The sequence below is a fragment of the Camelus ferus genome, chromosome 23 (assembly GCF_009834535.1).
Source record: "Camelus ferus isolate YT-003-E chromosome 23, BCGSAC_Cfer_1.0, whole genome shotgun sequence".
Taxonomy (NCBI): domain Eukaryota; kingdom Metazoa; phylum Chordata; class Mammalia; order Artiodactyla; family Camelidae; genus Camelus; species Camelus ferus.
Window position 1 is genome coordinate 32,774,359 of NC_045718.1, and position 15,072 is coordinate 32,789,430.

Sequence of the window (15,072 nt, forward strand, 5' to 3'; positions counted from 1 at the left end):
ATCTTCCATCCCTCTGAGTCATTGCAGGCCTCCTGAGTGTCCTGCCTTCCCCACCCACTCCCGGTGTGGTTCTCTCTGCCTCCATTGGACTATCCTCCTGGCTCCCTTCCCGATCCCTCTTTTCCAAACCAGTCAATCCCTTCTTATCACCAGAGGAGTCTTCCATGAACCCTGATCCAATTAGTCCCCTCTCCCAGCACCCAGGAACCGGAGGGCACCTCATAGCCCTAATCATCATTAATCATTACCTTTTTATTTGTGTGTTTGTATATTTATCATCCATCTCCTCCCACTGGACCCTGACCGGTGGGGAGGGAGGGAGGAGGGGAGACGGAAGGGACATCTTCAGCCCGTCACTCAAGTCTATAAGTGGCTGGGAGGGCTTGCTCCCAGTGAAATGTGTGTTCATAGAACTGGGGTGTCTCTGAAGAAAACCCAGAGACTTGTGCTGCGTGTTTATGACGTTCCTTTTGCCCGGGGAGCTGGCTGGTCTGGGCGGACATAGATGAAGTCTAGACATGGAGGGTTAGAGAAATCAGAGGGGAATCGGAACTTGCAAATGGCCAGGAGCCTGAGGCTGGAACGTGGCTGTTTTTCTGTTCCCTCCATAAACCCAGCCTGCATTTGGACAGTCGCACTTCTTGGTGGCAAGCCGTTCACGTGATTGACTCCCAAAGCCCCTGGGCGTCATGAGAAGAAACACTCTCTTTCCTCAGCAGTTTTGTGAGTGGGAGTGCGGCTCAGTCTAGGGGTTGATGAACTCCCTGTGAAAATGAGACTCCCCCAGGCGGGGCTTTGGACAGACTGAGGGGATGAAGGGGGCAACTGGATCCCCGGGAAACTTCTGCTCTGACCAATCCAGGCTCCTCCTGCCACTCAGGCTGAGCAAGTGACTTGGGGAAGTCAATTATGCCCATCCCCCGCCCTCCACGTGGTGCTTCTTGCAATTTTTTGGAGGTAGAATGGGGATGGTGGGTGTACAGATGGGGTTCTCTGCACGAATGGAGCCTTAGGGTGTGGGGGGCGGGGACGGAGACTTGACCACTTTTCCCACCCCCACCCTCGACTCTTTCCAAAATAGGTTAAAAAATATTCTGTGGATTCATTGGATATTTAAGATTCTAGGGTATTCCAGGTAGCATCTGCTTCTCTCCTGTTTTCCTCTTGAAGTTTATGACAGAACCGATGGGGAGGTGGGGAGGGACGGAGAGGAGCCAAGACTGGCCAAAGGGTGCTGTTCCTTAAAGTCACAGTGACTTCTGCAAAAATCCAGGGCTTCCTGGCTGTGGGAACTCTGTGATCTTAACAGTTTGAAGCCTGCTCACAGAAAAGTCATCTGCTCATTAAAATAACACAAGGCTGCTTAATTGTTGTCTTTGTGGAAAATTACATGACTGTCATCAGCTGTTGCTTCTGGCAGTGCCTTCTGTTCTAATGTAAATAAATGAGGTAACAGATTTAAAGACACAGGCTGTATTTACGTGCTTGTGAAGTAGCCTTTCAAAGATCTGCCCGTGTTATTCAAATACACACAAATTAAACTTGTGGAATCATAAACACTGGTTACTCATTAAAGCCTTAAAGCAGGGATGGTCAGAAGGGAGCAATAGAAGTGTATCTCCCTCCAAGGGTGCTAACCGGAAGCTGCCTGTGTGTACGTGTGTGTGTGTGTGTGTGTGTGTGTGTGTGTGTGTGTGCGCGCGCGGCGCGCGCGCAATCCAGAGCTGCTTCAGCAGGTTGAAATTTAATCCCTGGCCCTTTTCTGCACCAATTCTGTAGTAAAGGGACTTATATGCACCTGGGGCAACTTCTTTTTTGTGTGTTTGTTTTTGTTTTGTTTTTATTTGTTTTTAAAGTAGCTTTATGGAGCTATCATTTATGTACCATAAAATTAGCTCATTTTATTTTTTATTGAGTTGGAGTTGACATACGATATTATGTTAGTTTCAGGTGTACAACACAGCGATTTGATATTTTTTTACATTCCAAAATAATCACCATGGTGAGTCTGGTTACCGCCCATCACCCTCCAGAGTTATTACAATATTATTAACTGTATTCCCTATGCTATACATTTCATCTGCATGACTGGTATATTTTATAGCTGGAACTTTGTATCTCTTAATCCCCTTTATCTATGTTGCTTGTCCCCCTACCAATGAAACAAATGAACAGACAAAACAAAACAGAAACAAACTCATTAGATACAGAGAACAAACTAGTGGTTGCCAGAGGGGAGGGGGCAAAGGCGACTTTGAGCTGAGGGTGAGGTGGTGGAGACAGAAAGAGAATCTTTTCAACTTTGACAAAAACATGCTAGGGTCAGCATTTCTTGGAAGGCATACAATTAAAGCTTCATTTTCAATTTTTGCAAATCATAGTTCCCAAGTCATGGGAACTTTCTGACTCAGTTCACTTTCTTGAGGGAAATATTTAGGCGGGATTTAAAAAAAAATTTTTTTTTTCCATTGAGGGCATTACAAAGCTTTTTATCAGTCAAAGAGGGAAACAACGTATTTTAAAACATGAGAAATAAAGAGCCCCCAAACAAATTAATAATTGAAAAGAGTTGTAGAAGTATGTAGAGTCAAAAATTTAGCTGAAAGCACGCTGTAAATTACACAAAGATGAGGAAGGAGCGAAAGTTCTTGTTTTTAGTTCTTGGTATTTATTGTAGTCAAATATTTGCTGATTTCCTGAATGCTAGATTTTATAATCTACCAAATTGCTGGGGTGAAAGGGATGGCACATAATCTGAGGTAAACAAAAATGAGGTCCCTGAGTTGCAATGATGCTACAAGCAATACCTATCTCAGGTAAGCATCAGTAGTCTCAAGGGTGATTTTTGTCCAGCAGAAGAGCCAACGAAAGGATTGTATCATGAACTCAAAACTTGAGAAGACTCTGGTATAAACTTTTCACAAATTTTCTTTTTGTTCTCTCGGAACCTCACCAAATACAACTCGGTTAGATTACTATTAAGTAAAAGGACAGGAGTCCTCTTTAGTCTGTTATGGGAAGACAGTTTGGGGAGGGGCATTCTTGAAGTAATTCTCCTTATGGCATTAGGTAAAATAGATACCAGAGAGATCCTTTTACTTCTCTTTTAATTTCTGTAAATTATTTCCAAAAAGAAACTGATCACCCGTCCATGACCAAGAGATCAATCAGTTCCCTACAGCTTTTGGTATCAAATGCATCAACAGATCACCTGTCTTCCTGTGACACAGCTAAATCCCGTGTACAAAGGGATTTAAATAAGACTACCCCTGCACTCTTCCCCTGCTGCCTTGTAGAGAACACACTGCCTTCTCGAGTTCGCTTTTAAAATAAATCCCTAGAGAACTTGTATCTCCAACCAGAGACACCAGACAGTAAAAAAAAAAAGAAAAAAAAAATCCATGCAGCAAGAGACTAACATATGTGCAGATATATCTTCCTGGAACACTTAATGATATTTATGCAAATAATCAACATGTGCTCAACTGAATTCAAGATCCTAATTTTTTTTCAAAGAGTGTTAAGCTGTATGGTAACTCCTTGCTTATGTTTTTTCACGTGTTGGACATTTCACTTGTGAGCAATGAAATGATGTGATTATAGGGGAACTCCTCTCTGACTCATGGTCCCCACCAGCAAAACGATACAGCCTCCCTTAATTCCCCTTAGGGAAGAATACACGTTCCCTGGGGACAGGATCATAAGACAGTTGAGGTGACACCATCTGGCGTTGAACTTGAAATCATTCCTACTACAAAATACCCAGACCTGTTTAGGACCTATGAAGACAATCTCATGGAAAACAAGAGGTAGAAGTAATCTTTGTGGATCTAGCTAATATCCCTAATATTTTTCCTGTTAAGGTGATGATTTTCTGCCCTGAAAAGTATGAAACAACTCTGACCCCTTCTTTGGGAGTTTCAAGTCAGGAAGCCTGATGTCAGTTCCAAATTATCCAAGCTCTGTTTCTTCCACAAGGATCCTCGTGAGAGTGGAATCCTGACAGTCGGCTGAGAGGGACTTCAGTTTCCACGGAGAACCCACAAAATAGCATCCATGAAGACCCACTTACACCAGTTATCTTTCCCTTTTATAGTGATGTTACCTACCTCATGTAGCATTTTACCCACATTAAAAGCCTGTGAGATGGATACTGCCGTTAACTCCACATTATAGATGTGGAGATTGAGGTGCAGAGGTGTTAAGTAGCTCACCAAGGTAACACAGCCGGTTCGTGATGGGAGCCAGGATTCTAAACACAGACAGTCTGGCTCCAGCATCTTTGTTCCTAACCACTATTATCAAGTACCATTTAATTTTAAAAAACTAGTCACCCGGTAAGAAAAGCTAGACAACAAAAAGGGGCAATCGGTATATTTGCAGCAAGCTTGTGGAAAAGTCCAGCTTGAGTGCCCTTCCACCTTTCTTTGGGTGTTAATGCCACTTGCTGACCTTCAGTGAGAGTTTTCCTTAAATTTCTGGAAAATGCCCACTTTTCAACTTACCATCAAGCCAAAAACACCTGTGTGCAAAAGTGCTGGCCATCTTTGGAATATGGAAATCTGTTGATAGAGTCTGCAGTTGGATGTGGTTTCTTTAAATTGCCACCCAGAGCACTGCTTCTGAAGCACGTGACACAGGACTCTTGTGTTTCTAGGCCAGCAATGGCCAAAACAGCTACAGGGGCTGAAACACGTCTACAAAGAGAGGTTCCCCACTAAAACTAGAATCCATGGCCTCTGGGGGACCATCACCTCGCTGATCTCCTGTTGGAGGAAACTAGCCAGTTGGATGGCTACACATTGCTTAGGGGTGCTGGGCAGCTTTCGTTGTGGCCATTCAGAATCATCGTGCTGACCATACTCATTCTGACAGAGAACCTGGTTTGGAGATAAGGTTTGAAATATTTGCTTCCAGCGTTGTTGCTCCTGCCTAGAAAGCATTTGCACTGATAACTGTGGGCATTGAGTGTCCATGGAGACGACTCAGCCTGCTGGGGACATGGGGGCACGGGGAAGAGGGGGACGGAGAGGGGACAAGAGGGATTTTATTGAAAACATCCAGTCTCCTCTGGAAAAGCCAGGACTCCGAAGCCATGCAGGCTTTATTGGGAAAGCTGGGACAAAGAAAATGACATCAGAGGTACTCGTTTAGGAAGGAGAGGGAGCTGCTGCTTTCTTTATGAAGAAAAGTCTATTATTTAAACTCTAAAAACTGCTCAGATACCTTGGTTTCTTGTTCTTTTTCAAGAAGCTTTTAAAAATAAAGACTCTGGAAAATTAGCTTCCTTATCATTTAGAGTCTTTATATTAGGTAGATTTAAAAAAAAAAAAAAAGAATCTTTAAAATGGTAGTTTTCCCAAGTAATGAAAAAAGTGCTTCATATGTGCTAGATACTGTTTCAAAGTATTTTTTTTAAGTCAGTTTAATCGTCAAAACTGTCATGTAAAGTAGGTGTCTTTGTTTTATATGTGGGGAAACGGGGAAACCAGGAGATCAGAAACTTGCACCAGGTCTCAGAGCTAGAGTTTGGTGGTGCTGGGATTCAGGCCCGAGCATTCTGACCTCAGGATCACCGCACCGCGTTTAGGGTTCTTGGGGACCTCTGGGTGCCAAGATCAACTGGCAGTAAGGACGGCAGGGATAACATTGGAGTAATAAGACATTATTTGTCGAATGCCTGATTATATATCAAACTGTTTACCCAGGCTTCCTGTACCACAACTCTATGGGGAGGTGACATTTTTATCCATTTTACAGATTGGTAAACTGAGGCTTAATGAAGGAAAGGGATTTATTACAGGTCTCACAACTCTCATGAGACAGCATCACATTTGCAGCCTGGGTCTGCCTGCCTCTACCCCTTCAGTGAAGCCACCAGGCTTCACTGCCTCTACTTCAGTTGTTAGTTATCATGTTGTAATGTTCCTATATAGTAATGACAAATATGAAATAATCAAAACTCATTAAGTGGCCAGTCTGTTCAGGCTGTAGTAGGCCACGATGGAGTGGGGTAGAAGAAAAGTAGTTGGAAGAGAGAACCATATTAGCACTCCTCCTTCCCTTTACCCCACCCCGGCTTCCAACCCCAAACCCCTAAGGGAAGGAAACCATCTTCCCTGCAGACATTTCTCTCTAAAAACCACCAGTGTGAGCTTCTACTGGTTCACTTGGCCTTAACACCGTCCCCAGAGAGAGTTCTTTAACCGCAGCATATAGATGTGCACAGCCCTTAATGAGAACTGATGCCGCCGCTGGTCAGCAGACTGGCAATTGAACAGAGTGTTTGTTCCTATCCCTCCATGAGAGTTTCCTTGTTGAGCGAATATGTGTGAATTAGAATATTTCCTTTTCTATTCACTCTGCCTCCAAATATGCGATCAACAGAGTTCCCACGTGGCTTAAACATACAATATACACATAATTTTGCATGTGAACACCCCCTGGGATTCAGAGCATTCTGTGTCTGTCTGTCTCAGATTCCCTCCCCCTCCCTCCCCCATGGGTTTTTTTCCCCCCATTAGGCAAATGGAAGGCCCATGCCACCTGTTAGCATTACATCATTGGCTCCCCAGAACACAGTTGTACCAAAGGCCTTAAACAAAGTAGTTCTTCTTGTATTGTTTGCACTCAAAGAGCTGATATCATGCCAACTGATGTCATTGTATGTCTTTGTGTAACTGCTATGGCAACTGGGCAGGTGGGGAGCCTCCAGCTGATGTCATTGGGAAAGGAGGTGTTAGAGACAGAATTTTAAAAAGCTGTATGCTGCTTTTTTCTGTGTGTGTGGTTTTCTGGCGTGCATTTTTTTTTAAGCTAGCTGCTTTTAAGACAAATTACAGCCTGAGTACCCTAAGTAAGAACAGAGAGAACCTCCTCAACCCACCCCCTTCAAGACTTCTTTTGAGTTTGTTTTGTTGTTCTGTCCTCTCATCTTATGTGGAAAAGTGTAACAACTGTCTTTTTCTTAAGGGGAAAAAAAAAGTGAATTAGGTTCCCATCACAGAACCAGTGTGGAACTCTTTACTTGGATTTTATGGAGACAAAGCTGAGCAGATTTTAAAACAACTCTTTCAAGTCTCTTTTGTGGAGGTGACAGTGGGTAATTTCAAATTTTTGTTTAGGTATTCACTCATGAACTTTTTCTGGTGGCTTCCATTTCTTCTGTCTACTTTAAAATGATCTCTTTGGATCCAGGAAAACTTTTTTTTTAAATCATTATTTCATATCAGAATAAACTAATAATACATCAAGCCAGAGTTTAATTCTAGAAATCCATTAAAATGAATTTATAGTTCCTGTTCTTCTTTTCAAAAAGTGAAGGTAGGTTTCAACACTTACAGATGATCATAACATTACCCCCATCGTATGAGCTCTGAGTCACTGCCGGGTATTCATGAAAACACGACTTCTCTGGTTCATACGACCCATGTGCATTGGCTCTAAGCGGCCCTGAGACTTGGTCTGGGTTACAGTCTGGGGCTTCCTGCTGTGGTTGCCAAAGATGGGACTCGAAATGGAGAAGGACATATGTTGGGTTCAGAAACCAGCGGACAGATAGACTTCCTGTATTTATTTCAACACAGCCATATCCTGTTCACACTTTATGTTTCCTCCCTTATCTGCTGAAACTATCAAGACAGAAGTAAGGCATCTCTCTGGGCTGGGGTGGGGGAATGTTGGTTGTGGTGGCTTTCAGCTTCTAGGAGATCTCCAACTTCCCCCTCTGTTCAAAGGGAAGGCCAGGGTGTATCCAGTGGATAAGAATTAGAACTCATTTGGTAGTAATAAAATCAACTCAGATTTCATAGTCCTTCCATGTACAGTGTGTAGCTTGACCTTTGTAATAATCATTTGGGCTTATCCATGTGTGCCATGCATCTAACAGATATTAAAGAAAAAGTTGAAACAATAAATTGTGATCCAAAGATTTCCTAACTGAAACAAGTGTTCTTTCTTGCATGGTTCTTAAGCTTTTGAGCACATGGATGGTGAATGTTTTTGAATTGGCTTTTTTCAGTTAATATTAAGTAGAAACATTTTCTTTATTCTCATATTCCTTTCACAACTTTTAATGGCTACATAATACTCTGTTGGGTAAATATGACAACTTTTCCCTTTAAAAAAATGCTTTTGAATTTTACTTGGCTTTTCCAGAAAACAGATACTGCCGTTGCGAACATCTTTATGCATCTAGCTGGATATCCTGGGACAGATGATTTCCTTAAGACACACTCCCATGAGTTACACGGCATTTGATGAGGGGGAAGTTTGCATATTTTACATGCACTGGTTCACTCCAGACTCCCAATCACACTAACAGGTATATGCCATTACCTTCATTTTACAGATGGGGAAATTGAGGCACAGAGAGAGAAATTAACTTATCCAGGTCACAGACTTAGGAAGTGGTGGAACTGGAATGATAGCCAAGATAATCTGGTTCTTCCAAGGTCCCTGCTCATAACCACCCTGCTGTACTTGGCGCAAACTTGGCCTCCCGGGTGATGTGAGCTTATGAAGGGTTCAAGACACGCCCCTGCAGTACCCAGATACTGGCTGAGATTCTCTGCCAGAGGAAGTCATCCATGCCTTCCTGGGCGCCCAAAGTACAAGGTTCTATATAGGCCACTGAGCATATGGCTCTTTGAGGCAGATCAGATTTGCTGCTAATGAAATTTCCTGATGCTTCATGGAACTCTTTCCAGGGGCACATGCCCCAGTTTGTATTAAGAGCACATTTCCAAAGTCCTGCGTGTAGGAATATCCTTCAAAGTTTGCCCTGGGTCTTCAAATCGACTTTATGTTTGTTTTTTTCTTTTCTTTTCTTTTCTTTTCTTTTCTTTTCTTTTCTTTTCTTTTCTTTTCTCTTTCTCTTTCTTTTCTTTTCTTTTCTTTTCTTTTCTTTTCTCTTTCCTTTCCTTTCCTTTCCTTTCCTTTCCTTTCCTTTCTTCTCTTCTCTTCTCTTCTCTTCTCTTCTCTTCTCTTCTCTTCTCTTCTCTTCTCTTCTCTTCTCTTCTCTTCTCTTTTCGGTAATAAGCAACCATGCACACTCATTCCTATGAGGAAAGTGGCGTTTTCTGCCAGCTCGGAGATTCTGGGGCGGTAGTCATTCTCCCTTGCTGTGTTTTTGTTCCAGGTGGACTTAGCAGTTTTAAGCAGAACCATGAAAACCTCTGTGACAACTCCCTCCAGCTCCAGGAGTGCCGGGAGGTGGGGGGCGGCGCGTCTGCGGCCTCGAGCACGCTACCTCAGCCCATCCCCAGCACCCCCGACATCGAGAACGCAGAGCTGACGCCCATCCTGCCCTTCCTATTCCTTGGCAACGAGCAGGATGCTCAGGACCTGGACACGATGCAGCGGCTCAACATCGGCTACGTCATCAACGTCACCACGCACCTGCCCCTCTACCACTACGAGAAGGGCTTGTTCAACTACAAGCGGCTGCCGGCGACCGACAGCAACAAGCAGAACCTGCGGCAGTACTTTGAAGAGGCTTTCGAGTTCATCGGTAACTGTCTCCCCCGGGGCTGCTCATCTCCCGCCGTCCTTTCCCCTCTGGCTTTTGCTTTGATAGCAAGTCCAAGATTTATGCCTGTGTTGCAAAAAAAAAAAAAAAAAAAAAAAAGCTGCTCTGAGGTGTTTTCGGGCCCGGCCACCTGGTGCAGCCAAAGTATGCTCCTCAGTCATAACCCATCAGGTGTATGAGAGCCATTAGGTTGGATAAAATAGAACCATAATTCAATTGGGTTGGGATCTTTCAACTAGAAACCCTCATCCCTCAGGTTCTCAAAGGATAGGGGGTAGGGGTTAGCACTGAGATGCTCTATAATGTAATGTCAAAAGAATTGGTGGAAAGTAAGAACTTGGCGGCCAGAGCAGGTGGTGCAGGTTTTGAGGTCTACAAGCATCCCTCTGAGCCTTGCAGGCAGTAAAGCACAGTTGGCCCTCGGTGTCTGCAGGGTTTCCCATCTGAGGATTCGTGGATTTGGAGAGCTGACTGTACTGTGCCATTTTATATAAGGTCCTTGAGCATCCATGAATTTTACTGGGGGGGGGGGGTATCCAGGAACCAATACCCACATATCTCAAGGGCTGGCTGCATTGTGAATATGATACCACTTCCAAAATCACCCTCCCCTCCTTTACTTGGAGTTAAATTAATTTGCAGCTGGTACAGCCTCTTTCCATGAGGCTGGGGCGAAGGTAGTGCTTGCTACATGGGTGTTTCTGAAGGACTTTTCTCAGTAAAACATGATCTTGCAGTGGACATCTTTATGCATCACATCAGTGCAGAGGAGAGAGAGAGAAGTGCAGGGGGCTGAGGAGTGTTTCCCTTCTGTTTCCTTTGTCTCAGTTCTTAAACATGGGGCCGCCAAGGGCACGAACGTGAGTGCTAATGAGATGGCCCTAGATTTTCTTAGTTTACTCCAGACTCGTTGAAGTAGGAGCCAACAAATTGTATAGCCCATGTTGTTCCCCAAAAAGGAAAATTCTAGCAATAGCAGGCTTTTAATCTCCAGAAGGAAGCAACGGCCAGCCTAACCCTAATTCTAAACTTGGACTTCCGTTGCTTCTGTAGCCTCAAACTGTTGCAAGGCTCAAATTACCATTTGGGGAGCACCTGGCACCTCGCAGGTACTCAAAGTCTTTTTTTTTCAGGTGACTCCAATCTTTCTTACCACGAAGAGGTGACCCAGTACTTTTCCTAAATACTGTAGCAGATTGTTACTGGCCTCTGTCTCAGGAAGAAATGTCTCAGAATAAACTCTATAAAATATCTTATTCAGAAAACCAAAAGATAAACCACAAACTGAAAGAAATGTATTTGCAAAATACATAGCTGATAAAGGATTTGTGTTCAAATTGTACCAAGAACTCTGGAACAAGCCCCATCAAAAATGGGTAAAGACTGGAACAGACACCTGGCCAAAGGAGATACACAGAGAGTAAATGAGCAAACAAGGATACACTCAACATCATGTACCAGTAGGGAATTACAAATTAAAACAGCAATGAGATAGCCCTACACACCTATGAAATGACCCCTCCCCCGCCAAAAACCGACACTACTGGTTGATGAAGAGTGAGGAACAAGAGGAAGGCTCCTAAAAAAATAACAAAACAAAAAACTAAGTAAAACAGAACAAAAATGAGGAGCCCTCATGTTTGGTGCTCCTCTGTCAGGAAAAAAATAAAAGACAAAACAAACAAACAGACAAACAAACAAACAAAACCTTGGGTTTAATAGCCACCCATCAGGGTAGGTGGATGTGCTGCAGAGCTGGCAACTCTGGCGACTTTGCCCAGGTATTTCCTTTCTAACTGTGCTTTCAACACAGGACCATGCAAGGACAGTCTGGAAGGAAATTCTGAGTGGTCACTGAACTCAGAAAAGTAACATGACTTCTCCAAGGTCGTAGGAATTTTAGTATCAGAGAAGGGGCCAGAGCCTGGTGCCTTTGACTCCAAGGCCAGGGGCCTTTTTGCAATACACCAGGGCAGTGTTTACAAGTTCCTAATGGGCCACATTTGTGGTTGCAAAGATAACCTAGATTCTTTATTACCAATCTCTGAATCAAACCTTGAACCCTGGGAAAGAAAACTTGTCGCCAAGTAGATGAGGAACTTCCTGGTAGATACATGATGTTATGCCTGCAATTTTACCTGACTTAATTCCACTTGGGGGAAGTTAGGAAATCGTTTTCCACTTAATGAGTAGCATAAGATATGCTTGTTCTAAGAGGATTTCAATCAAAGCACCCACATTCCTTATAGATTATTCAGGCTTACCTGGTTTTTGCAGAAGGAAACAAAACAAATAGTAAATAGCTTTTAACTTGGAAAACAATTTCCCATCACAGCCTGCGCAGGCACGGTTTTTTATTTTCATTGCTCCATCATTAGATAAACTGAAATCTTACAGTCTTGCTTTAAGGAAAACACAGCTGGTTTTATAAACATAATAACATCCGCAGAGAGTGTAATATAAACTAAGCAGAGTCTAGGTTTAGGGTTTAACTCTGCCCATTTATTTATTCCTGAATTGGGTGATATTATTCCCATGCTCCCTAAGCCTGCTTAGGGAATGTTATTCCCATTATTCAGACAGGAAGACTGAGGCTCTGGGGAGTTGTGACCCACACAAGGTCCACCACAAGGTGGAACCAGTGGTCTCACACCTAGCACTTTGTGGCTCATCTTCTTGCCACCAAGCTTGCCAGTCTTCGGGTGGAGATCATTAAATAGTATGTGCTCAAGAGAAGAAATTGAAAACAGGAAATACTTTCCCAAAATACTACTATCTATGAGAAATAAGCTAAATCTCTAGATTTTTAAGATAAAAACTTGCATGATGTTTCTTTCTTTGGTTTATCGGTGAGTAGCCGACAGAAGTAGTTTATGTTAGAACGCTCTCTCTCCATTCCTGCCCTTCATCCAGTTGGTAATTTTTGCAGGGATGCTTTCTTTGGGATGCTTTTTAGTTTAGAATGTCATTAAGAATCCACTTAGGCAGTGCCCACAAGCTCTTCTCCTGGGCTTTTGATATATCTGAAAACCTTTAGAGTATTACCTTTTTCCATCGTGCTGGATTCTGAGCCATCACTGGAATTCCTCCTTCCTCTGCATCATTGCCATGTTGGAAAGGCACGCGCAGATGTGGAGGGGTTGGAACTGTTCCGATGTAGGTGACACCCTATGCTTGAGCCCTGCAAGTCTTTAACTTGCAACAGTAGGGTTTTCTAGTGAGAAGCTGAACACAGTAACTTTCTAGTTGAGTTTTGTTCCTTCTACCTCCTTTGGAGTTTCATAAGACTGAAACTCTTACCCATTCAACACCAGCTCCTGTACAGAGCAATTCTATCGTATAAAAAGGAAATTTTTTTTCCCCTCTATCACAGGTGGGAGAGACATCGTCAATAGCACTAGTTTTGATAAATCCCACGACGTGGTGATAGGAATTAACGTCCTTCATCAGAAAGCCCTCCTGAATCAGTAGCTTGCTTAACATTTAAGCTAATTGGGTCGTGACTCCCACTTCAGTTGGCCACCATCATGTGTGAAGTTAACTTTGTGAATGACTCATTCACCCCATCTTCTCTTTAAATGTAGAAATATAGCTTCTTATATGTGCTAACATAGCCAGTTCTGGACGTAGTGAATTAAACATACATAATTAACTGGTAAATTATACTTTGTTTCAAAACCGTTTTCATGAATTCTTTCTCTACAGAATATGGCATTGTCGAGTCTAGATAAAAGATTAACCTCTCCCCTTCCCTTTCTCTTTCTCCTTCTCTTTGCCTCTTCCCTTTTTCCCTTGCTCCAGAGGAAGCTCACCAGTGTGGGAAGGGGCTTCTCATCCACTGCCAGGCGGGGGTGTCCCGCTCAGCCACCATTGTCATCGCTTACTTGATGAAACACACGCGGATGACCATGACTGATGCTTATAAATTTGTCAAAGGCAAACGACCAATTATTTCCCCAAATCTTAACTTCATGGGGCAGTTGCTGGAGTTTGAAGAAGACCTCAACAACGGCGTGACACCGCGAATCCTTACACCAAAGCTGATGGGCGTGGAGACGGTGGTGTGACGACAGTCTGGCTGGAAAGGATTACTGTTCTCCATTAGGAGACGAAGAGGAAAGAGGATGGATTCGTTCTTTTCTTTTCTTTTTTCTTTCTTTCTTTTTTTTTAAAGATGGGGGTAAAGGTTGTGAATGGAGACAAACTTGTTTAAAAACCTTTTTATTTTTAACAAGTGTGAGAAGAATTTAACTTTTGATGCCATTGAGATTTACTTCCCGCGAACTGACAAAGCAGGGAGGCTAAAGAAGTGATTTTTTTAAGCCGACAATAAAAATATGATCAAACTTGTTTCTCCCCCTTTTTCCTTTTAAGCTATTTGTAGAGTTTACGATGAATTAGTCTGTGCAGGTTCATAGACCGAAGATGCTACACTTTAAACCAATTAAAAAGAACCAAAAGTTAGTAGACAAGACCTTGAATCGTGAAGGCCCGGGATCTGCCTGGGCTGTCCACACAGAAAACAAAAACCCAACCAAACCAAGCCCTGCTGTGCTCAGTGGTGCAAAGAGAAGACCAGAGCAGCTTAAGTGGTCTAAGAACGCTTCACACTCATCAAAGAGGCAAAGGATACTGTTGATTTTGTGTGTTTCATACTCCGGATTATTTTTCTCCCTTTCTGGGTTTCAGAGGTTTTTTGAAATAGCAAGGAACTGACCATTATACCATATGCCTTCGCTGGCTTCTTGTGCAATAATGTGGTGTTTTGAGTGTGCAAACGAGTTAGAGCTGGCAGCCGAATGACAGACAAATAGTGCAACGTTGCCAGTTTGGAGATAGAGAGGGATTAAAGGAAACCAGTTACTTTTCTTTCCCACCTTTTTCCCTTTGTTTAATTTTCTTTTCTTTGATTTGACTCTGGTTACAGTGCCATAAACCTTGTTACATATGTATATCAGAATGTAAAAAAAAAAAAAGATAAAAATTTATTTAAAAATATTTTTCGCAAAAAAAAAAACTTGGTGTGTTTCTGTTGATTGTGTAAAAATTTATTTTCATTATATAAATGAAACTCATTTGGAGATGTGTCTTTTTTCCTCCTCTTTCCTCCTCAACGTAGGCTTAAGCATCTCTTACCTCTGGTAACTTGTACGTGTAACCCCAGTGGAAATAAACACACATTTTTACACAGGGGAAGAGCGATGGGGAAGGGAAAAATATTCTCTGGCCTCAGTGTGAAGCAGAGAGAATTAATAAGGATGTAAAAGAGCTCCAGTCAGTCCAGTCATGATCCCCTCTATTGTCACAGCCCCACCATCCACTTCTGCCAAAGTAATTCCTCTTACAAACCAGAAGCCTCTGGTAGCATCTCCTGAAAGGAGTGAGGGGCCTCGACACCAGCCTTTGAGCCTTGGTGATGAGGTCACTGCGAGATTAATTGGTTAGAATTCCGTGATCTCCCCAGTGGCTCTTTGGTAAATATTTGTGACACTCTGCCAATTAAGGGTCTTGACACCCCACCTCCTCCACTGTCATTTTCTCAC

At 42.9% G+C, this 15,072-nt stretch overlaps 1 protein-coding gene across 2 annotated transcripts in view; it reads left to right on the forward strand.

Annotated features, from left to right (window-relative positions):
• DUSP10 (dual specificity phosphatase 10) overlaps nucleotides 1-14,610 on the forward strand; it is a 37,756-nt gene extending 23,146 nt beyond the window's left edge. The window contains exons 3-4 of one of the 2 annotated variants that reach the window (XM_006188143.3): nucleotides 9,140-9,511; nucleotides 13,331-14,610. In XM_006188143.3, coding sequence (XP_006188205.1) covers nucleotides 9,140-9,511; nucleotides 13,331-13,596 — 638 coding nt within the window. In that variant the 3' untranslated portion in view covers nucleotides 13,597-14,610. The remainder of the gene's footprint in view (nucleotides 1-9,139; nucleotides 9,512-13,330) is intronic. The other variant, XM_032466647.1, reaches the window with a different exon arrangement.
• Nucleotides 14,611-15,072: the final 462 nt, after the last annotated feature.